The 24,530-nt window shown below is 48.3% G+C and overlaps 1 protein-coding gene across 8 annotated transcripts in view; it reads left to right on the top strand.

Moving 5' to 3' along the window:
• ep400 (E1A binding protein p400) overlaps positions 1–24,530 on the top strand; it is a 180,597-nt gene that overhangs the window by 139,618 nt on the left and 16,449 nt on the right. For 7 of the 8 annotated variants that reach the window (XM_070888131.1, XM_070888132.1, XM_070888134.1 and 4 more), the window contains 8 exons: positions 2,219–2,275; positions 3,986–4,064; positions 9,592–9,765; positions 11,690–11,738; positions 11,823–11,932; positions 14,984–15,197; positions 19,118–19,266; positions 22,068–22,172. In XM_070888131.1, coding sequence (XP_070744232.1) covers positions 2,219–2,275; positions 3,986–4,064; positions 9,592–9,765; positions 11,690–11,738; positions 11,823–11,932; positions 14,984–15,197; positions 19,118–19,266; positions 22,068–22,172 — 937 coding nt within the window. The remainder of the gene's footprint in view (positions 1–2,218; positions 2,276–3,985; positions 4,065–9,591; positions 9,766–11,689; positions 11,739–11,822; positions 11,933–14,983; positions 15,198–19,117; positions 19,267–22,067; positions 22,173–24,530) is intronic. The other variant, XM_070888128.1, reaches the window with a different exon arrangement.

The raw sequence follows: 24,530 nt of genomic DNA, 5'->3' as shown, positions 1-24,530 counted from the left end.
CCCATGGTCAGATCAGCCATGATCGTATTAAATGGCGGAGTAGGCTCGAGGGGCCGAATGGCCTACTCCTGCTGCTATTTCTTATGTTCTAATAGAGTTGTTGCCCAATCACAGCAATCAATCTCTATCAGTGAGTCTACAACAGACCCAGACACGAGGCGGGGAAAACCCCCAGTGGGGGAGAGCTTTGGGAACCAGAGGCCCAAAGTCCCCTGTTCCCCCCGAGCGCGCTGCACCCCCCACGCGGCACAGCTCACATAGTGTCCCAAATTGTTATTTTATCCATTTAATTTGCATTTGAACGAATCAATACTGACTGCTCCCACCGTCTCCCGAGGGAGCCTGGACCATAGATTGACCACTGCGGGAGCTTGCTGTGCGCAAATTAGCTGCTGCGTTTCCTACATTGCATACTTCCGAAGTATTTAGTTGGTTGTAAAACACTTGGGGACATCCTGAGGTCATGAAATGCGCTATATAAATGCAGGTCTTTCTTTTCATGGTCCTCCCAAATAGTTCCAATTTTGTTTTGACTGGCACTCAATCTTGGTAACTTGGGAAAGTCTATGTAGTGTTAAGAGTACATGACCACTGTGCTAAAAAGCTCTGGTCCCCAATGAGAAGACTCTCGGCTGAGACGTGCCTGTAAAATGATGGCCAGTGGTGAAGGATAGAACTCTAGAGCCTAGTCTTTAGTTACTTGCATGCCTTTATTTACAGAGACACACATTACATACTGTGCACCAACATTCCCTTTCAGCTTCACAGCGCTCCAGGGAACCTGCGCAGCCTGCTTGCCGGTTTTTCAATGTAAAACCCGTGTACGCGGTGTTTAGAATGGCACGTGTAGCCCTTTAAAGGGACCGCGCAGCGCCATGAGGAATTGGAGGAAGCATTGCTGTGCACCAGCAAGATCAGCTTGCAACCCTTCCCCAGCCTACTCCCAAATACACACATATATATGTAGTGTGGAGGCATGTCAATACAAGGTACAGCGCGAGCTGCTGCAGGAGGGCGACAGCAGCGAAGAGTGACGTCAGCAAGGTCCAAGTCGGTGATTGGAGCGTGGGCAGATACAGCAGGAGCGGCGAGAGACTGTGGAGGGGTGTGATCGGGGTGCACGGGAAGTGTGAGTTCGGGGCCAGGGACCCAGGGGCAGCACGGGCCCAGCCCACACTGCGATATGTGAGCGCACTAGGTCCGTGCAGCAGAGCTGGTCTCCAGTCGTCCTGGTTAACCCTTGCCACTGGACCAAGACCCAGCTCTGTCAAGCCCGTGTGGTGGCTGGTGTGCAACGGGCACCCCACGTTTAAAAAAAATCCACCCACAGGCATCTTCCACCCTTCAGGATATAGTTTGGGTTCTTCATTGAAACACCTGTGCACGCATCCTTTTTTTTGCGTGGAGGCAAGTCATCCTCATTTCGAGGGACTGCCTATGATGATGATGGATATATATATATATATATGAGAGCAAGAATCCCCAATTAATTCCAACCACCTGAATCCAATTTAAGCCCAATGGCTATACACCACTTTATTACAATGAACATTGCCGACGGTCTGCCCAGCACAGTTTCTCTGTGGTGCTGTGACTGCAATGGGTTCCCTGAAGCGCCGTGCAGCTGCGCAGCTTAAAGGCAATGTTGGTGCACAGTATGTAATGTGTGTCTCTGTAAATAAAGGCTTGTAGGTAACTAAAGACTGGACTCTGGTGTTCGATCCTTCGCCGCCTGGCTATCCGACTTTTGCATGGCACGGCCGAGTCCCACTCTCCTACTCCAAGGGCAAGATAACTAGTGGGAGACGGCAGGGGTTGTGGGTCTCTAAAGGAAGTAAATGGAGATTATACTGCACACTTGTGATCAAAAGGCGGGCAGTTGCTAAATGTTAAATTTTTCCCGTGGTTTTGAATTGCCTGCACTCAGATCAGTTGTGTGCTCAAAAGATATTTGAGGTGTGAAAACTGCATTCAAATCCACAGGGCAAAAATTGCAATCAACGCAGTGTACATAAAAGGACTTGATACGTGCTGACACTGCATTCCTGTGCACTCTTGCATAGGTGTTAACCCAGATGTTGAAATTGGATTAATTTCTGTGTAAAAATAGACCACCGCATGTGAAAACATTTGTGCGTAAACAAGGTTTCTATGCTGATGCGTTGCTTTTTCTCTGTACGGCCACTGGAACCTTTTAATATTGCGCCTTGTGTTCTAGGCTTGGAATGAATCCCTTCCAGAAAAATCCGAAGCACGCATCTGTACTGGCCGAGAGGTGTGGAAACTTTTACTCATTTTTGCTGTTTTAGCTCCTTTGATTTTTGTCTTTTTTTTTGGGTAATACCAGATATGTGAGGTCATGAATATCAGGGCACTTGGAGTACTGTGCACAGTTCTGATCTCCACATTATAACAATGTTACAGAGGCACTGGAGGAGGTGCACAAAAGGATGATGATACATAGATGGGTGGGAAAATAAGTTGTGAGGAGGACGCAAAGAATCTGCAAAGGGATATAGACAGGCTCAGTGAGTGGGCAAAATTTTGGCAGATGGAGTATAATGTGGGAAAATGTGAGATTATCCACTTTGGTGGGAAAAATGAAAAAAGCAAATTATTATTTAAATGGGGAGAGATTACAAAATACCGCGGTACAGAGGGATCTGGGGGTCCTTGAACATGAAACTCAAAAAGTTAGCATGCAGTTATAGCAAGTAATTAGAAAGGCAAATGGTATCTTGGCCTTTATTGCAAGGGGGATGGAGTATAAAAGCAGGGAGGTCTTGCTGCAACCATACAGGCCGTTGGTGAGGCCACACCTGGAGTAGTGCGTACAGTTTTGGTCTCCTTATTTATGGAAGGATATACTTTTATTGGAGGCAGTTCAGAGAAGTTTCACGAGGTTGATTCCTGAGATAAAGGGGTTGTCTTATGAAGAAAGGTTGGGCCTATACTCATTGGAGTTTAGAAGAATGAGAGGTGATCTTAATGAAATGTATAAGATTCTGAGGGGGCTCGACAAGGTAGATGCAGAGAGGATGTTCCCCCTTGTGGGGAGCCTAGAACTAGGGGGCATAGTTTCAGAAAAAGGGGCCGCCAATTTAAAACGGAAATGAGGAAGAATTTCTTCTGAGGGCCGTGAATCTTTGGAATTCTCTGCCCCAGAGAGCTGTGGAGGCTGAGTCATTGAATATATTTAAGGTGGAGATAGATTTTTGAGCAACAAGGGAGTTGAGAGCTATGGGGAGGGGCAGGGAAGTGGAGTTGAGGCCAAGATCAGATCAGCCATGATCTTATTGCATGGCGGAGCTGGTTCGAGGGGCCGAATGGCTTTTTTTTTAATATTCATTCCTGGGATGTGGGCATCGCTGGCAAGGCCGGCATTTATTGCCCATCCCTAATTGCCCTTGAGAAGGTGGTGGTGAGCCGCCTTCTTGAACCGCTGCAGTCCTTGCGGTGAAGGTACTCCTCCTATTTCTTATGTTGTTATGATACCAGAACTGATGATATAACTATCAGGAAACAATAAACAGGCTGGGTCTCTTCTCTCTTGAAATGAGAAAGGCCGAAGGGCAACCTAATAGAGGTCTTTAAAATGATGAAAGGTTTTGATAGAGTGGATACAGAGAGAGTGTTTCCACTTGCAAGAATGGGCAAAACTAGAGGCCATCAATATAAGGTAGTCACCAAAAAATCCAATAAGGAATTCAGAAGAAAGTTTCTTATCCAGAGAGGGGTGAGAATGTGGAACTTGCTGCCACAGGGAGTGGTTGAGATGAACAGTATCGATGCATTTAAGGGGAGGCTAGATAAACACATGGGGGAGAAGGGGATAGAGGGTTATGCTGATAGATTTAGATGAGGAAAGACGGGAGGAGGCTGGAGTGGAGCATAAATGCCGAATGGCCTGTTGTATGTCCGATGTATTCTATGGAAAGCTGAATACTGGAGAGTGGTGTAATATTTTATTAATTTACTGTTTTAGTGGAATCAACTATGACAAGCCTCTGCCACCTATCCAGGTCGCCTCACTAAGAGCCGAACGTATAGCAAAAGAGAAAAAGGTTAGTGTTTGATTGTGTAAAATATAAATATTACGGCACATTGTCTTATGAATGCAATAGAAAGTAAATGATCAGTGTAGAAATTATCAAAAGTTAAAAGTGTAACTCATAACCAGTTCTCAACACCAGTTTTACTCAAGACTGTCAGGTAATAATGTGGTTAGATTGTTCTCTGCAGTTTATCAGAAAGTAGATTTGCATATCCTGCAACAATTTGTTAGGTAGACTTTTACGGTAAGCTGTTCCTGAGCTGATATTCTATTAAGTGTTGTCTTGTGTTTTTAAGTGCAAATATTAACTACATAGTTAAAAATAGGTATTATCATAATTGACCAGTTATTTTTCTTCCGAGTACATACTTTTGAGAACAGTATTAATAAGATTAGGTTGAACATTGTGTGCAGCTTGTCCGAAGTTTCTTTGCTTTGAGACACATATATTGGGTGTACACCTCACTGATGATGCATTTGTCATTTTTGTACTAAAAAGAAATTGAATTAATTAAACCATAAATAAGACAGCAAAGTGGGAACACAAGTGTTAAAGATATTGAATTATCAAATCATTGAAATGAAGTGACTTTCCATTAAGTGTAGTCTGTGCTTCTGGTGTCAGGTTAACGGACAGTAGCAATGCCTAAAAACTTAAAATGCTGGGAATCCACAGTAGGCCAGTCAGCATCTGTATAGAGAAGAGGCCTCTCACTCGGTGTGTGAGTGAGTGAGTCTCACTCTGGGCGGGTGAGTCATTAATGTAAAATACAGATTATGAAGGTGTATTTCTCTTGTTCTCTGGTACTTTCTGTGGAGCTACCGGTTTGTTAAAGGTGCGGGGGGGGGGGGGGGGCGCAGTCCACGCGGTCCTATGGGACGCTAGCAAGTGGTCGCCTCAGACCAGCTCACAGCAGGAATGGGCTTCTGCACAAAACTACAATACACTGGCTCTAAATCTCACTCACATGCCACAGGAGGGCTGTTGTGGGAAGTGGGCCACACTGAGTGTTTGATGGGACAGTGTAGAGGGAGCTTTACTCTGTATCTAACCCCGTGCTGTACCTGCCCTGGGAGTGTTTGATGGGACAGTGTAGAGGGAGCTTTACTCTGTATCTAACCCCGTGCTGTACCTGCCCTGGGAGTGTTTGATGGGACAATGTAGAGGGAGCTTTACTCTGTATCTAACCCCCTGTACCTGGCCTGGGAGTGTTTGATGGGACAGTGTAGAGAGAGCTTTACTCTGTATCTAACCCCGTGCTGTACCTGCCCTGGGAGTGTTTGATAGGACAGTGTAGAGGGAGCTTTACTCTGTATCTAACCCCCTGTACCTGCCCTGGGAGTGTTTGATGGGACAGTGTAGAGGGAGCTTTACTCTGTATCTAACCCCCTGTACCTGCCCTGCCAGTGTTTGATGGGACAGTGTAGAGGGAGCTTTACTCTGTATCTAACCCCCTGTACCTGCCCTGGGAGTGTTTGATGGGACAATGTAGAGGGAGCTTTACTCTGTATCTAACCCCCTGTACCTGGCCTGGGAGTGTTTGATGGGACAGTGTAGAGAGAGCTTTACTCTGTATCTAACCCCGTGCTGTACCTGCCCTGGGAGTGTTTGATAGGACAGTGTAGAGAGAGCTTTACTCTGTATCTAACCCCGTGCTGTACCTGCCCTGGGAGTGTTTGATAGGACAGTGTAGAGGGAGCTTTACTCTGTATCTAACCCCCTGTACCTGCCCTGGGAGTGTTTGATGGGACAGTGTAGAGGGAGCTTTACTCTGTATCTAACCCCGTGCTGTACCTGCCCTGGGAGTGTTTGATGGGACAGTGTAGAGGGAGCTTTACTCTGTATCTAACCCCGTGCTGTACCTGCCCTGGGAGTGTTTGATGGGACAGTGTAGAGGGAGCTTTACTCTGTATCTAACCCCCTGTACCTGCCCTGCCAGTGTTTGATGGGACAGTGTAGAGGGAGCTTTACTCTGTATCTAACCCCCTGTACCTGCCCTGGGAGTGTTTGATGGGACAATGTAGAGGGAGCTTTACTCTGTATCTAACCCCCTGTACCTGGCCTGGGAGTGTTTGATGGGACAGTGTAGAGAGAGCTTTACTCTGTATCTAACCCCGTGCTGTACCTGCCCTGGGAGTGTTTGATAGGACAGTGTAGAGAGAGCTTTACTCTGTATCTAACCCCGTGCTGTACCTGCCCTGGGAGTGTTTGATAGGACAGTGTAGAGGGAGCTTTACTCTGTATCTAACCCCCTGTACCTGCCCTGGGAGTGTTTGATGGGACAGTGTAGAGGGAGCTTTACTCTGTATCTAACCCCGTGCTGTACCTGCCCTGGGAGTGTTTGATGGGACAGTGTAGAGGGAGCTTTACTCTGTATCTAACCCCGTGCTGTACCTGCCCTGGGAGTGTTTGATAGGACAGTGTAGAGGGGGCTTTACTCTGTATCTAACCCCCTGTACCTGCCCTGGGAGTGTTTGATGGGACAGTGTAGAGGGAGCTTTACTCTGTATCTAACCCCGTGCTGTACCTGCCCTGGGAGTGTTTGATGGGACAGTGTAGAGGGAGCTTTACTCTGTATCTAACCCTGTGCTGTACCTGCCCTGGGAGTGTTTGATGGGACAGTGTAGAGGGAGCTTTACTCTGTATCTAACCCCCTGTACCTGCCCTGGGAGTGTTTGATAGGACAGTGTAGAGAGAGCTTTACTCTGTATCTAACCCCGTGCTGTACCTGCCCTGGGAGTGTTTGATAGGACAGTGAAGAGGGAGCTTTACTCTGTATCTAACCCCCTGTACCTGCCCTGGGAGTGTTTGATGGGACAGTGTAGAGGGAGCTTTACTCTGTATCTAACCCCGTGCTGTACCTGCCCTGGGAGTGTTTGATGGGACAGTGTAGAGGGAGCTTTACTCTGTATCTAACTTGTGCTGTACCTGCCCTGGGAGTGCTTGATGGGACAGTGTAGAGGGAGCTTTACTCTGTATCTAACCCCGTGCTGTACCTGCCCTGGGAGTGTTTGATGGGACAGTGTAGAGGGAGCTTTACTCTGTATCTAACCCCCTGTACCTGCCCTGCCAGTGTTTGATGGGACAGTGTAGAGGGAGCTTTACTCTGTATCTAACCCCCTGTACCTGCCCTGGGAGTGTTTGATGGGACAATGTAGAGGGAGCTTTACTCTGTATCTAACTTGTGCTGTACCTGCCCTGGGAGTGCTTGATGGGACAGTGTAGAGGGAGCTTTACTCTGTATCTAACCCCGTGCTGTACCTGCCCTGGGAGTGTTTGATGGGACAGTGTAGAGGGAGCTTTACTCTGTATCTAACCCCGTGCTGTACCTGCCCTGGGAGTGTTTGATGGGACAATGTAGAGGGAGCTTTACTCTGTATCTAACTTGTGCTGTACCTGCCCTGGGAGTGTTTGATGGGACAGTGTAGAGGGAGCTTTACTCTGTATCTAACCCCGTGCTGTACCTGCCCTGGGAGTGTTTGATGGGACAGTGTAGAGGGAGCTTTACTCTTTATCTAACCCCGTGCTGTACTTGCCCTGGGAGTGTTTGATGGGACAGTGTAGAGGGAGCCAACACATGGCCAGCCTGCTATGTTGCGCCTTGTTGCTAGAGTTACTATCTCGCCCTGGCAATGTGTTCGAACTCCCTTTGTTGGATGATTTCAGTTGTGGGATGACGTGTCTGATCACAAAAAGAGTAAACACTCTGCTTAAACGGTGATTGTAGTCTCTCTTTTACATCTGGAACCTGCCGGAACTGAGTCGATCCCGCAGTTGTTGTAGCAGCATCTCGTGGCTTGGGAGTAGATGGGCACAAGCTCAGGTGCCCATTACCCTGGGACACAGTCCAATGTTTACATAGTATTTCAGAGTGTCACAGCTCACATAGCAAGGAGCGACCTTGACCTCTTGGGGAAAGGCGAATAGGAACAGGAGAGTGTGAGCTGGGGGGGGGTCTAGGATCAGAGGGATGGATGGGCCAGCTTTGTAACAGACCTCCCTTCGGCCGAGACAGGGAAATCCCCTGGATTCCTGCTCCCGGCCTGGCGATCCTTGCTGGGCAGTGTGTGATACCGGAGGAGGAGCAGGTGCTGATCTACGAGGAATCGGAGACATGACGTGTGGTGAGTGTACCGAGCTCGGGAGGAACCGGTGACTTTGGACCTGTGGGTCCCAAAGCTCTCCACCACTGTGGTTTTTCTCGCCTTGTGTCTGGATCTGTTGTAGACTCATTGATTGCCCAATTGCCCACAACTCCATTATCGTTTGATCACGTGGCACCCCATCCACCACCTTCAACATTCACTCCCTCCATCACCGGTGCACGGTAGCAGAGGTGCGGCAAATGAGGGTACGGGGCCCAGAAGAGCTGAGGGCCCAGGGCAGCACGGGCCAGCCCACACTGCGATATGTGTGTGCACTAGGTCCGTGCAGCAGAGCAGGTCTCCAGTCGTCCTGGTTAACCCTCGTCACTGAATAAAGACCTAGCTCTGTTAAGCCCGTGCGATGGCTGGTGTGCAACGGTCACCCCACGTAAAAAAAATCCACACACAGGCATCTTCCATCCCTTGCATTCAGGACTGCAACATCGGGTCCTTCATTGAAACATCTATGAACTCTCGTGGAAGCAAGTCATCCTCGTTCGAGGGAACGCCTATGATGATGATGAGAGAAGAGGCCAGTTAGGATCTTCTGGGTATATATCTTTCACCTAAAAAAGAAAGACTTGCATTTATATAGCTTACATGGCCACCGGACATCCCAAAGCGCTTTACAGCCAATGAAGTACTTTTTAAAAAAAAAGTGTAGTCATTGTTGTATTTTAGGAAACCCAGCAGCCAATTTGCACACAGCAAGCTCCCACAAACAGCAATCTGATGATGACCGGATAATCTGTTTTAACAGTGTTGATTGAGGGATAGATATTGGCAGGACACCAGGGAGAACTCCCCTGCTCTTCTTCGAAATAGTGCCCTGGGATCTTTTACGTCCACTTGGTTTAACATCTCATCCGAAAAATGGCACCTCCGATAGTGACGCACTCCCTCAGTACTGCACTGGGAGTGTCAGCCTAGATTGTGCTCAAGTCTCGAGTGGGATTTGAACCCATGACCTTCTGACTCAAAGGTGAGCGTACGACCCACTCTGTTAAGTACCTGAAGAAAAAAAAAATTGCAGTGTACAGGTAAAGGGCGGGAGAGTGGGACTTTGAGGAGAGCCTACACGGCTCGATGGGCCAAATGGCCTGTACTGAAACCATTCTGTGATTCTCTAGCCATGAAATGTCATGACGTTTCTTTTCTCTTTACAGACAGTGACACTGACCTGCTGTGTTTCCAGCATTTTCTGCTTTTCTTAAAGATTTCCCTGCAGGGTTTTTTTTCCCCCTTTTTATTTCAATTACAGCAGTTTGTAGGTTTGCTGAAAACCATGCCTGCAAAAACCAGGAGCAGCACTGAATTGGAATGAAATTTGTTTTAAAATTTTCATGCGTGTATTAATTCCGCGTATATGTTGTTTTTTAATGAACGCGAAGGCTTTAGCCGAACAACAGAGGGCCCAGCAACTGGCACAGCAGCAGCAGGCACAGCAAAGCACCCAGACAGCTGTTCAACAACAGCAGGGCTCACAGGCACAGGCTACGGTGTCTCAGCAGTCCCAGAACGTCGTACAGACTGCTGTATCCACAGTTGCCAACACTGCAGTGCTGGTAAGAAAGATTGTTTTCTTTTGCTCCTCTTTCTTTGAGGCTTTTTTGTGTGCTTTTTAAAAAAATATATATTTTTTTATTCGTTCATGGGATGTGGGCATGACTGGCATTTATTGCCCATCCCTAATTGCCCTTAAGAAGGTGATGGTGAGCTGCCATTTCAGAGGCCAATTAAGAGTCAACCACATTACTATGGGGTCTGGAGTCACATGTAGGCCAGACCGGTAAGGACGGCAGATTTCCTTCCCTAAAGGACATTAGTGAACCAGATGGGTTTTTATGACAATCCGGTAGTTTCATGGTCGCCATTACTGATGCGAGCTTTTTTTTTATTATTCCAGATTTATTTACTTAACTGAATTTGAATTCCCCAGCTGCCGTGGTGGGATTTGAACTCGCGTCTCTAGATTAATAATCCAGGCCTCTGATTTACTAGTCCAGTAACGACCACTATGCTACCGTGGGTGTGTGTGGTGGTGGGAATAAGAGAATTGTACAGCATAGAAGGAGGCCATTCTGCTCTTTTGAGGAGCTATCCGATCAGTCCCACTGCCCCTTGCCCTTTCCCCACAGCCCTGCAAATTTCTCCCCTCCCAGTATTTCCCTTTTGAAAGTTACGGTTGAATCTGCTTCCACCGCCCTTTCAGGCAGTTCGTTCCAGATCATCATAACTCCTGTTTAACAAAAAAAATTCTTGAAAAAAGTTGAACCAGAAAATAAGAAATAGAACCAAGAGAATTGAGTTGCCAGAGCTCGGGGGCCAGGAAATGGCTCACGAGTCAGAGTTTAGACATCTCGATTTAAAGCATTTGTATTTTTTGATTGAAATGTTTAATTGTAATTAAAGTAAATTTTCATTCACACAAGACCCAGACATACATTGCTGTATAACAGGTGCCTGCGGGAGATGGTCACAGCCAAAGTTTGGGCATTTATTTGGAACTTTCGATTTACCAAAAAAAATAACCACGCTGAACAATTTGTAAATCTCAGATTGAACGGGGGAGGTTGGGGGGATTGAAATATGATTTGCCGTTCCAAATATCATTAGGATTTGGCCCCATTATGTACATGTATTTATTTCCTTCAGTAAATGTTTCTTTAAGTTGTCAGACCGCATTTACTTTTAACAACAATAACAACCTGCATTTATATAGCACCTTTAACGCGGTAAAATGCCCCAAGGCGCTTCACAGCAGCGATATCAGACAATGTTTGACATGAGCCACATCAGATAAGCTTGGTTAAAGAGGTTGGATTTAAGGAACGTTTTAAAGGAAAAGAGAGAGGCAGAGAGGTTTCGGGAGGGAATTCCAGAGCTTGGGCCCGAGGCAGCTGAAGGCTTAACTCAGTGCATTAGAGTGTAACAATGAATGTTGTTTTATATTAGTAGGACAAAGCAGCCCACTTGATCGACTCCCCATCCACCACCTTCAACATTCACTCCCTCCACCACCGGCGCCCCCTGGCTGCAGTGTGCACCATCTACAAGATGCACTGCAGCAACTCGCCAAGGCTTCTTCGGCAGCACCTCCCAAACCCGCGACCTCTACCCCCTAGAAGGACAAGGGCAGCAGGCGCATGGGAACACCACCACCTCCACGTTCCCCTCCCAGTCACACACCATCCTGACTTGGAAATATATCGGCCGTTCCTTCATTGTCACTGGGTCACAATCCTGGAACTCCCTCCCTAACAGCACTGTGAGAGCACCTTCACCACACGGACTGCAGCGGTTCAAGAAGGCAGCTCACCACCACCTTCTCAAGGGGCAATTAGGGATGGGCAATAAATGCTGGCCTTGCCAGCGACGCCCACATCCCAGGAGACGAAAAATAATTTAAAGAACAGATTTTTGTGGGTTTTTGGTTGCTCTCAGCCAAATTATATTTCTCTAAGATTAGTTTTCTTTTCTGTTTTGAAGCAGGCTGGAGCTATTAAAACAGCAGCCGGCACAGCAAACATTCAGACTGGTAGGTAATCGCTTTGTGAAGGAATTATTGGGGCAGCTCAGCTCTCCTTCCTGCTTGTGTTCATACGGATTCTCTTCTTTTTAGCCACAGTTGGAGGCAATGTCATTGTGAACACACCAGCAGGAGTCCAACAGAGTACGTTTCAGCCTATTAACAAACGCCTCACACAGCAAGTTATCCCTGGAACTCTTGCAGTAAGTGCTTGAATGAGTTTAGCTGGTCCAGCGCTATATTATTACATTTACTAAAATACAGGGCAGAAAATTATCTATAAATACCCTGTGTTAAAAATCTTGGGTGTAGTGGCACTTCCTGTAAGTGTCATGCTTGCTTCCTGTCACATTCTGTTGGTAACACCCGTATTATATAATGGTGTATGCCTCAGCTCGCCGTGAGCGAAACCTTGCGAGATATGCTGGTAGCACCGTGCTTTCTGCAAGCGTCGCGATTCCTGTCACGCTTCAGACGTCACACTTTAACACATCCCCTGACTTCATCGTAAGCAATGCGATGGTGATTTCCCCCACCACTGGAGAGAACATAAGAACATAAGAATTAGGAACAGGAGTAGGCCATCTAGCCCCTCGAGCCTGCTCCGCCATTCAATAAGATCATGGCTGATCTGGCCGTGGACTCAGCTCCACTTACCCGCCCGCTCCCCATAACCCTTAATTCCTTTATTGGTTAAAAATCTATCCATCTGTGATTTGAATACATTCAATGAGCTAGCCTCAACTGCTTCCCTGGGCAGAGAATTCCACAGATTTACAACCCTCTGGGAGAAGAAATTCCTTCTCAACTCGGTTTTAAATTGGCTCCCCCGTATTTTGAGGCTGTGCCCCCTAGTTCTAGTCTCCCCAACTAGTGGAAACAACCTCCAGAGGAGGTAAAGAGACAGAAAAGGTTAGGAAGGAATATGAAAAGATGAGAGAGACAAAAGAGGAGGTAACGAGAAGCAGACGAGAATGGAGCAAAAGATGCAGAAGGGAAGTATACCAGTGTATGTCAGCGACAGAAGGAAGATAACACACACACACACAGGAATTGTGAGATGAAGACAGACTGGAGTCCATCGAGTTCGCCTTCTCCCACCCTGGGAGACCAAGGATCCAACGATACTGGAGTTGTTGACCAATCACAGCGATCAATCTCCATCAACGGGTCTACAACAGACCCAGACACGGGGTGAGGAAAACCCCCAGTGGGGGGAGAGCTTTGGGAACCAGAGGCCCAAAGTCCCCTGTTCCTCCCGAGCTCGCCACACTTGCCACAAGGCACGGCTCACATTACTCACATACTGTGTCCCACAATATCATTGTCTGAAAGGAATCTTATCTGATCTGCATTTGAATGAATCCACACTGACTGCTCCCACTGACTCCCCAGCGAGCCTCTTCCACAGACTGACTGCTCGCTCACTGAAATAATATTTCTGCAGATTAGTTTTCTATTTCCCCGCTTTCCAGCACAGGCCGTGTCCTCTGTGTCTGCTGTTCTGGACACGGTGAGGCAGCTCGTCATGGGCGACATCATCCAGACCCTTTAGAAACCTAAAAGCAGCAATCACAGCACCTCAACCTCTTTTCCAGTGAAAACATGCCCAATTTGCACAATCACTCCTCCTAATGCAATCCCCCCGTCCCCTCAATTATATCCTTTTAATTGCTGCAATATCCCTTTCTGTACTGCGGTGACCAGAACTGTATTCGGTGTTCGAAGTGCAGTCGTCCATTGGTTTATAAAGTGTCAGGATTACCTCACTGCTGCTCACTGTTGACCCTTCAACATCTGATCGGCTTCACTCTCTGCAACTGAGCGTCGTTGCGATCACTACAATTTATCATCAGCCGTGACCCCCAGATCTCTCGCATTCTCAATGCACTTTATTCCCTTTCCATTTAAGTAATGGTCTCTTCCTGGTTTTTTTTGTCCTCATGTGGAGCACTTTGCATTTCTTCTGCCGCCTATCTGCCCAATTCCCACGTATATTCAAATCCTCCTGTAGCTTACCCTGTTCAGCTTTGGAGACTCTACCACCTTCATTAATTTTGTATCTCACACACACACTGTATCACAGTGCAAGAGAAATAAGACAGGGACAGTGAGTGTGAGAGAGAGCTGGACAGGGTGCTGGTGTGACCTGTTACGACACACGTGTGTATTTGTCCCACGCACTTCCACTCTACGTGATCCTGGCCCACCTGTAACTGCCGTGCCACCTGAACCCCTTCGCTGCTGTCATCACAGATAACATAAGAAGCAGGAGCAGGCCATACGGCCCCTCGAGCCTGCTCCGCCATTCAATAAGATCAAAGACTGTCATAAGCACAAAAAAAGTCCAAGGGTTTAAGAGCTTCGTCTGAATTCCTCTTTGCTGTTTTAGTGGAGTTGTTAATCTATTTAATTTAATTGGGGCAATTTTAACTTTAGACGCTGGTGTAAATCGTGCGCCAATGGATCAACTGCCCAATATACATCTCTCCTGAATTTCCTTTCCATTGAAGCTAATCAAAATAAAAATCGGAAGAGGTGTTTTAAGGGGCTGAGTGCGATTGCTGCGGGGACAGGACGGCGGGCACTGGGTGTGGGGGGCGGTCGCTCAGTGTGTGTGGGGGGGGGGGGAGGGGCGCTCGGTGTGAGGAGGGGGGAGGGCGCTCTGTGTGGGGGGGGCGGACGCTCTGTGTGTGGGGGGGCGCTCTGTGTGTGGGGGGGGGGCGCTCGGTGTGGGGGACGGGACGGGCGCTCTGTGTGGGGGGGGGGGCGCGCTCGGTGTGGGGGACGGGACGGGCGCTCTGTGTGTGGGGGGGGGGCGCTCGGTGTGGGGGACGGGACGGGCGCTCTGTGTGAGGGGGGGGCGGGCGCTCGGTGTGAGGGGGGGGCGGGCGCTCGGTGTGGGGGGGGGTGCGGGCGCTCGGTGTGGGGGGGGGGGGGCGCTCGGTGTGGGGGACGGGACGGGCGCTCTGTGTGAGGGGGGGGGGGGGGGCGCTCGGTGTGGGGGACGGGACGGGCGCTCGGTGTGGGGGAGGGGGGCGCTCGGTGTGGGGGACGGGACGGGCGCTCGGTGTGGGGGAGGGGGGCGCTCGGTGTGGGGGACGGGACGGGCGCTCTGTGTGGGGGGGGGGGGGGGGCGCTCGGTGTGGGGGACGGGACGGGCGCTCGGTGTGAGGGGGGGGGGGCGCTCGGTGTGGGGGGGGGGACGGGCGCTCGATAGTATTTTACACTAACATCTGTGATTCTATCTTCAGTCTGCAGGGGGCACTACAACCCAGGTCGTACACGCTCAGCAGCGAACTGTAGCCACGTCTGCTGCAACCACAGAAGTCGTAGCCATAACAACCAACCAGGGTGTCCGAACTGCAATGGCCCCAGTGACGGCCACAGCCACAGCAGCAGTGGTGTCCACCAATCTGACTCCAGTGCAGTCCCAGACTCGATCATTGGTCACGCAAGTCACCCCAGGTAGGACAACTACTGCCTTCTGCCATGCCAGGAATTGACAATTGTATCTTTGAATATTTTAATGTCCTCTCTATATCTGTATAATAAATCCTGATCTCTCTGCCAGGTCAGTCTTTCAGTGCTGTTCCCAGTAATACCCAGTGTTAACCCATACGTGTGTTAAAGGTGCATCATATATTGTCTTAAACTTGAGTGGTCATCTAGTCTCTGGAATCCACACCTTAAACCTCTCTGCCTCTCTTTCCACCTTTAAGCCGCTCCTGAAAACCTTTTGACCAAACTTTTGATCATCTGCCCTAATATCTCCTTATGTGGCTCGGTGTCAAATTTTTGATATCACATGTATAAAGCGCCTTGGGATGTTTTATTATGTCAAATGTTTGCTGATGATACAAAGCTCGGTGGGAATGTAAGTTGTGAGGAGGATGCAAAGAGGCTTCAAGGGGATATAAACAGGCTCAGTGAGTGGGCAAGAACATGGCAAATGGAATATAGGGCCCAAGTTTCGGCCTCAGTTGCTCCTGATTTTTTGGAGCAACTGGTGTAGAACGGAGTATCTTAGAAATTCAAATTCTCGGCATTTAGTTTGCTCCAGTTCTAGTCAGTTAGAACAGTTTCACTTTGGAACAGAATTTTTTTTTCAAAAGGGGGCGTGTCCGGCCACTTACGCCTGTTTTCAAAGTTTCGGCAGTGAAAACTTACTCCAAACTAACTTAGAATGGAGTAAGTGAAGATTTTTGTACGCTCGAAAAAACCTTGTCTACACTTCAGAAAATCAGGCATAGGGAATGGGGGGGAGGTTTAAAGGGAAGTTTAAAAACATTAAACACTTCAGTTTTACAAATAAAGAGCCATCATCAATAATAAATGATAAAAACATCAATAAATCAACCAATAAAATCAAAAAAAAATTAATAAGAAATATATATTTTTTTAAATCAATAAATAAAACATTTTCTACTTACCGACTGCAGCACCGAGAGGGGGTGTAGTAGGGGAGAGGGGTGAGAAGGGAGGGGGCGTGAGAGGGGAGGGGGGTAGAGAAGGGAGGGAGGGAAGGGGGGGAGGGGGGGTGAGAAGGGAGGGAGGGAGGGGAGTGGGGGGAAGAGAAGGGAGGGAGGAGGGGTGAGAGAAGGGAGGGAGGAGGGGTGAGAGAAGTAAAGGAGGGAGGGGAGAGAGAGAGAGAGAAGGGAGAGAGCGAGAGAAGGAAGGGAGAGAGCGAGAGAAGGAAGGGAGAGAGAGAGAGAGAAGGGAGAGAGAGAGAGAGAGAGAGAGAAAGAAAGGAGAGGGAGACTGAACGGGCCGGGCCCAAGACTTCGAGCTTAGACTTGCCGGATTGACAGGTAGGTGGCGTCGGGAGCGCGGATCGGGGGTGGAGATCGGTCGGGAGCGGAGGTCGGGCAGGGGTGCGGGGGAAGGTCGGGAGCTGGGGAAGCGGAGGTCGGGTTGTGGGGGTGGGGTGGGGGGTGGGTGGGAGCGGGAGTCAAGTCGGGAGGAAGCAGGAGCTGGCCGTGGGAGGCAGCCTTATGCACGCAGCCCCAGTGAGGCCATTGGGCCAGGGCTAGGGGCTGCGTGCTTCGGGCCCCTCCCACACAGTTTTGGGCGCCTGGAGCTACTGCACATGCGCGCCCACTGTAGCGCGCATGTGCAGAGGTCCCGGCACTGTTTTCAGCGCAGGGACCTGGCTCCGCCCCCTACAGCTCGTGCTGCACCGAGCCGAGGGCCAGAGGACCTGCAGGGAGGTGGAGAATCTGGAAGTTTTTTTTAGGCGCACTTTGTGGCGCGAAAAACGGGCGTCCAGGTCGGGGCTGCGCCGTTCTAGGCACGGCTCGAAACTTGGGCCCATTATGTGGAGAAATGTGAAGTTATCCACTTTGGTAGGAAAAATAGAAGAGTATTTTTTAAACGGTGAGAGATTGGGAAATGTTGGTGTTCAGAGGGACCTGGGTGTCCTTGTACACCAATCACTGAAAGTTAACCTGCAGGTACAGCAAGCGATTGAGAAACCAAATGGTATGTTGGCCTTTATTACAAGAGGATTTGGGTAAGAGTAAAGACGTCTTACTACAATTATACAGGGCCCTGGTGAGACCACATCTGGAGTATTGTGCACAGTGTCGGTCTCCTTACCGAAGGAAGGATATACTTACCATAGAGGGAGTTCAACGAAGGTTCACCAGACTGATTCCTGGGATGGGGGGGGATTGTCCTATGAGGAGAGATTGAGCAGACCAAGCCTATATTCTCTAGAGTTTTGAAGAATCAGAGGTGATCTCATTAAAACATACAAAATTCTTACAGGGCTTGACAAAGTAGATGCAGGGAGGATGTTTCCCCCGGGCTGGAGAGTCTAGAACCAGGGGTCACAGTCTCAGGATAAGGGGTCGGCCATTTAGGACTGAGATGAGGAGAAATGTCTTCACTCAGGGTGGTGAATCTTTGGCATTTTCTGCCCCAGAGGGCTGTGGAGGCTCAGTCTTTGAGTATATTCAAGGCTGAGAGAGAGAGATTTTTGGATAATAAGGGAATCGAGGGATATGGGGACAGTGCAGTTGAGGTCAATAATCAGCCATGATCTCATTGAATAGTGGAGCAGGCTCGAGGGGCCGAATGGCCTATGCCTGCTCCTAATTCTTATGTCCTCCCGAACAAACTGAATTGTGCTGAGTGTGGCGACACTACAGTCCTTTTAAAAACTGCTGTGGGACATTCCCAGTCATGGAAGGTGTGTGTGAGTGAGTATGTCTTTAGTTGGTTGAGATTATATTCAGCATGGGGCAGCTACAGTCTCGCAAAGCTTGCTCGATTCTTTTTTGTTTGCCTTTCTCAGGATAAAGAATTGATAGGGGCTGGGTGGTCTCCCAGATGGGGTGAGCGTTTTGGGCCTGATGGTCATTTACATGGAATTACATCCAAGTCATTCAGCCCAGCAGGTCTAAGCTAGTGTTTATGCTCCTTCTCCCACCCCCTCTCATCTCACCCTATCAGCATTTATTTTCATTCATTCACCGAATGTGGGCATCACTGGGAAAGCCAGCATTTATTGCATATCCCTCAGTACCCTCTCAAGCTGGTGGTGAGCCGCCCCCTTGGCTTGCGAGGGCAGTTAAGATTCAACCACATTGCTGTGGGTCTGGAGTCACATGTAGGCCCAGACCGGGTTTGGGTGACAGATTTCCTTCCCTAAAGGCCACGAGTGAACCAGATGGGTTTTTACAGCAATCTACGTTCCAGATTTATTTAATTAACTGAATTTAAATTCCCCAGCTGCCGTGGTGGGATTTGAACTCACGTCTCCAGGCCTCGGGATTACTGGGCCTGTAACATAACCACTGTGCTGCCATTCCCTTCTAACTTTTCTCAGCCGCCTTTTCGTAGAAGTATTCAGAACATTGGAAGCTTTCTCCCCGTTGTGGGTGATCAGTGGTGCTGTGCACATTAGGATTGCCCACAGATGCTGCCTTACAACACTGACTCATTCTAATGGCTTGCCTTAGCGAAGGAAGAGTAGATTAATGTCCAATCTCTCCATTTTATGATGCTCATGAACGTGTGCCGAGAAATAGCACAGCCATTATTGAAGGGGGTCTGTATTAATAATTTGCCCTGCTTAGATTTACTTCTACCAAACTCCAAGATGGAAATTGGATCTTTTTAATTATTCACAGGTACCATATATTATAGAAATTATTTCACTTTCTTTTGAGAGCAGGAAATATGGTCTAGGTGTTTGCAATGCTGATTAAAGCTTGATTTAGTGTAGGAACTGACACGTGGAAAAACCGTTCGGCTTTACATATTTCCCCTCCCCCCACTCTTAACTTTATTCTAATGACGATAAATAAAACTCTGGCTGCCAGAGTGATCATCATCAGCCAGCCTTGACGGTTTGCATTTGTTTGTGGGTTTTTAATCCTCAGCTACAGGCATTCAGCTGACTACTGGAAAACCCATCTCCCAAGCACAGATTCAGCTCTTCCGACAACCCCAGACAGCTCCAGTTCAGGTCCAACAAATCCAGCCCCAGACTCAAACCTCGACCCAACTGAAGACGGTCGCGAAACTGCCGGTAAGATTAATGTCGCGACTCTTGTCCGGAGCATTGCTTCTCTCCCACCAATGAGAGTTATATGTGCGTGTTTGGCTGTCAAATGAAGTGTTCCAAAGACCAAAGTATGTTGTAGTTGCACACTTGGAAATGTCAACTATTGACACAGAGAGGCAGTTTCCCCTGGCTGGAATGTCCAGAACCAGGGGTCACAGTCTCAGGATAAGGGGTCGGCCATTTAGGACTGTGCTGAGGAGGAATTTCTTCACTCAGAGGATGGTGAATCTTTGGAATTCTCTGCCCCAGAGGGCTGTGGATGCTCAGTCGTTGAGTATATTCAAGGCTGAGATCGATAGAATTGGGAATCGAGGGATATGGGGATAGGGCAGGAATGTGGAATTGGGGGAGAAGATCTTGTTGAATGGTGGCGCAGGCTCGGGGGTGCCGTATGACCTACTACTGATCACAAAACAAAACTTTGGGCTCTGTCTTCCACCATTAAGTTTCATGTTATGTACCATTTTCAATTACATATCTACTTCCAACTACATCTTGGCCTTGAAATAAATGTTGTTGTGAGGTCCCACAATAAAACTACTCAACACAATCATCTGAGACCTCTGTTTTAGCGGAGGTTTCTAAGTCATTTATTTTAAGTGGGTTAACGCCTGTGCTAAAGCAGTAGAGGAAGGAATTGCAGATAAACACGTTGAGCACTTGTACACCGGTATTCAGCCATGGCTCAATGGGTAGTACTGGCGCCTCTGAGTCAGAAGGTTGTGGGTTCAAGTCCCACTCCAGAGACTTGAGCACAAATTCCAGGCCAGCACACCAGTGCAGTACTGAGGGAGTGCTGCATTGTTGGAGGTGCCGCCTTTCAGATGAGACGTTATACCGAGGCCCCGTCTGCCCCCTCAGATGGATATAAAAGATCCCACAGCACTATTTCGAAGAGCAGAGAAGTGCTCCCCAGTGTCCTGGCCAAAATTTCTCCCTCAAACTAATAAATAAAATTGCAGGGCTACAGGGAAAGGGTGGTGGAGTGGGACTAGCTGAGAGTCGGCACGGGCTCGAATGGCCGCCTTCCGTGCTGTAACCATTCTATGATTCTATGAAACAGCATCACTAAAACAGATGATCTGGTCGTTACCACATTGCTGTTTGTGGGAGCTTGCTATGCGCCATTTGGCTTCTGCGTTTCCTACATTACAACAGTGACTACACTTCAAAAAGTAATTCATTGACTGCAAAGCACTCTGAGACTCTGAGCCTATGTGAGTAGTCGGGAGTGAGTGAGCGGGCAGGGAAGTGGAGCTGAGCCCAAGATCAGATCAACCATGATCTTATTGAATGGCGGAGCAGGCTAGAGGGGCCAAATAGCCGACTCCTGCTCCCGTTTCTTATGTTCTTATGAGATATCCTGAGGTTGTGGAAGTTCTTTATTTTCTCTCTCTCTCCCTCTCGCTCTCTGTCTGTACTTTTGCATTTATTTCCAATGCACGTGAAGTTTTGTGTGCATCTTGCATTTTAAGTTACAAATGCCTGTGACAACAAGAAATGTTTTAAGTTCAGAAGCACCCAAGTGAGTTCCACGCCCTGCATCACACCAATTACATGAATTCCTCATTGTTCAGTAGGATGTGTTTACAGAAAATCTCCAGCAATGGCTTCTCTTCCCACTCCTGCATCGTTACCTCTATCCTTGGTCCCCTCTTATTTCTCATCTACATGCTGCCCCTTGGCGATATCATCCGAAAACACAGAGTCAGTTTCCACATGTACTCAGATGACACCCAGCTCTACCCCTCCATCACTTCTGTCGACCCCTGCTTGGTATCTAACTTGTCAGATTGCTTGTCCGACATCCAGTACTGGATGAGCAGAAATTTTCTCCAATTAAATATTGGGAAGACTGAAGCCATTATCTTTGGTCCCCGCCACAAACTGCGTTCCCTAACCACTGACTCCATCCCTCTCCCTAGCATCAATCTGAGGGTGAACAAGACTGTTCGCAACCTAGGTGTCATATTTGACCCTGAAATGAGTTTCCAGCCGCATATCCACGGCATAACTAAAACCGCCTTTTTCCACCTCTGTGACATTGCCCGCCTCCGCCCCTGCCTCAGCTCTTCTACTGCTGAAGCCCTCATTCATGCCTTTGTTGCCTCCAGACCTGACTACTACAACTCACTCCTGGCCAGCCTCCCACATTCCACATTACGTAAACTTGAAGTCATCCAAAACTCAGCAGCCCGTATCCTAACCCGCACCAAGTCACGATGACCCATCACCCCTGTGCTTTCTGACCTACATTGGCTCCCGGTTAAGCAATGCCTCGATATCAAAATTCTCATCCCTGTTTACAAATCACTCCATGGGCTTGCCCCTCACTATCTCTGTAATCTCCTCCAGCCTCACAATCCCACACGATCTCTGCGCTCCTCAAATTCTGGCTTCTTGAACATCCCTCATTATAACTGCTCAACCCTTGGTGGCCGTGCCTTCTGTTGCCTGGGCCCCAAGCTCTGGAACTCCCTGCCTAAACCTCTCCACCTCTCTACCTCTCTTTCCTCCTTTAAGATGCTCGTTAAAACCGACCTCTTTAAACAAGCTTTTGATCATCTGCCTTAGTTTCTTCTGTGGCTCGGTGTCAAATTTATCTGTTTGTCTGCAACACTGTTGTGAAGGGTCTTGGGACGTTTTACTACGTTAAAGGCGCTATATAAATAAAAGTTATTGTTATTAATAAAAAAGTAATTGGAGTTTCTGACTGTGTTGTGTAAGTGGGTAGAATTCAAAAAAGCTCTCTTTTTCTCCGTTAGGAACAGTTAATAAAATTGAAGCAGAAACAGCAACAGCTGTCACAGGTGACGCAGAGGAGTGCCGCCCTCACTGGTGCCGTGCCCAATCTCCCCGTGGCCCGCATTGTAAGTTGTGTCCATATTACAAATTGGCAGACCTGTAGCTTATTGCTCACACAAACCATGGCAGTGCTTATATCATACATCTTCCTGATCAGTCCATTTTCATCAGCGCTTCCACTAACTCAAGTTAAAATGATTTTATATGTCTGTGTGTAAATATGTATGTGATGAGAAATATATCCGGAGTGCATCATCATCATCATAGGCAGTCCCTCGGAATCGAGGAAGACTTGCTTCCACTCTAAAAGCGAGTTCTCAGGTGACTGAACAGTCCAATACGGGAATTGCAGTCTCTGTCATAGGTGGGACAGACAGTGGTTGAAGGAAAGGGAGGGTGGGGAGTCTGGTTTGCCGCACGCTCCTTCCGCTGCCTGCGCTTGGTTTCTGCATGCTCTCGGCAATGAGACTCGAGGTGCTCAGCGCCCTCCCGGATGCTCTTCCTCCACTTAGGGCGGTCTTTGGCCAGGGACCCCCAGGTGTCGGTGGGGATGTCGCATTTTATCAGGGAGGCTTTGAGGGTGTCCTTGAAACGTTTCCTCTGCCCACCTGGGGCTTGCTTGCCGTGTAGGAGTTTCCAGTAGAGCGCTTGCTTTGGGAGTCCGGGCATGCGGACAATGTGGCCCGTCCAACAGAGCTGGTTGAGTGTGGTCAGTGCTCCGATGCTGGGGATGTTGGCCTGATCGAGAACGCTAACGTTGGTGCGTCTGTCCTCCCAGGGGATTTGCAGGATCTTGCGGAGACAGCGTTGGTGGTATTTCTCCAGCGATTTCAGGTGTCTACTGTATATAGTCCAGCGTGCATCACACCTTAAATGTCACATTCGCATTTCACGCTCATTAAAACAGCAACAGGTCGGTAGGTATTGAGGAGGCTGGGAACCTTACCAAGGAGCGAGCAGCAAATGGGGATGATAGTATGAATCGAAAATGGGCAGTCCACAAGCCTGTGAAGTAAATGCCATCCTTTAACCCAGTGCCTTGCTCCCTCTCAGCTGAGGGCTCAGTGCTGGAAATAAGGGCCCGATATTACCAGTGCAGGCTTCTCGGACATCCCCAAACCCTCTACAGTTCAAATGGAAATGGGCGCGCTCACAGCTGGTTGGGATCGGGCTTTGCAAGTTTGCTAATCCTCTCCCGCCCGTAGTGGTGGTGGAGGGGAGGGTGTTAAAATTCCCCCCAAGTTTTAGAATCATAGAAGTTTACAGTACGGAAGGAGGCCATTTCGGCCCATTGTGTCCGTGCTGGCCGACCAAGAGCTCTCCAGACCAATCCCACTTTAAGGCTCTTGGTCCGTAGCCCTGTAGGTTACGGCACTTCAGGTGCACATCCAAGTACTTTTTAAATGTGGTGAGGGTTTTTTCCTCGACCACCCTTTCAGGCAGCGAGTTCCAGACCCCTACTGGGTGAAGAAATTTCCTCTCCAAACCTCCCCCAATTACTTTAAATCTATGTCCTCTAGTTGTTGACCCCTCTGCCAAGGGAAACAGGTCCTTCCTATCCACTCTCTCCAGGCCCCTCATAATTTTATACACCTCAATCGGGTCTCCCCTTAGCCTCCTCTGTTCCAAAGAAAACAGGTCCAGCATCTTCAATCTTTCCTCATAGCCAAAATTCTCTAGTCCAGGCAACATTCTTGTAAATCTCCTCTGCACCCTTTCCAATGCAATCACATCTTTCCTGTAATGTGGTAGCCAGAACTGCATGCAGTACTGCAGCTGTGGCCTAACCAGTGTTTAATACAGTTCAAGCATGACTACTTGCTCTTGTATTCCATGCCTCGACTAATAAAAACAAGTATTCCATATGCCTTCTTAACCACCTTATCTACCTGGCGTGCTACCTTCAGGGATCTGTGGACATGCACTCCCAAAACCCTTTGTTCCTCTACACTTTTTAGTGTCTTACCATTTAATGTGTATTCCCTTGCCTAGTTAGACCTCCCCAGATGCATTACTTCACACTTATACATTTGCCACTGTTCAGCCCACCTGACCAGTACATTGATATCTTCCTGCAGTCCACAGCTTTCTTCTTCAATATCAACCACACAGCCCATTTTAGTTTAATCTGCAAACTTCTTAATCATACTCCTGACATTCAAGTCCAAGTCATTGATATATACCACAAAAACAAGGGACGTAGTACTGAGCCCTGTGGAACCCCAATGGATACAGCCTTCCGTCATAAAAACACCCATCGACCATTACCCTTTGCTTCCTGCCTCTGAGCCAATTTTGGATCGAACTTGCCACTTTGCCCTGGATCCCATGGACTATTACTTTTGTGACCAGTGTGCAATGTGGGACCTTATCAAAAGCTTGCTACAATCCATATACACTACATCATACGCTTTGTCTTCATC

Source organism: Pristiophorus japonicus, chromosome 8 (assembly GCF_044704955.1).
Source record: "Pristiophorus japonicus isolate sPriJap1 chromosome 8, sPriJap1.hap1, whole genome shotgun sequence".
NCBI classification, from domain to species: domain Eukaryota; kingdom Metazoa; phylum Chordata; class Chondrichthyes; family Pristiophoridae; genus Pristiophorus; species Pristiophorus japonicus.
This window is presented reverse-complemented; position numbering and strand designations above follow the sequence as displayed.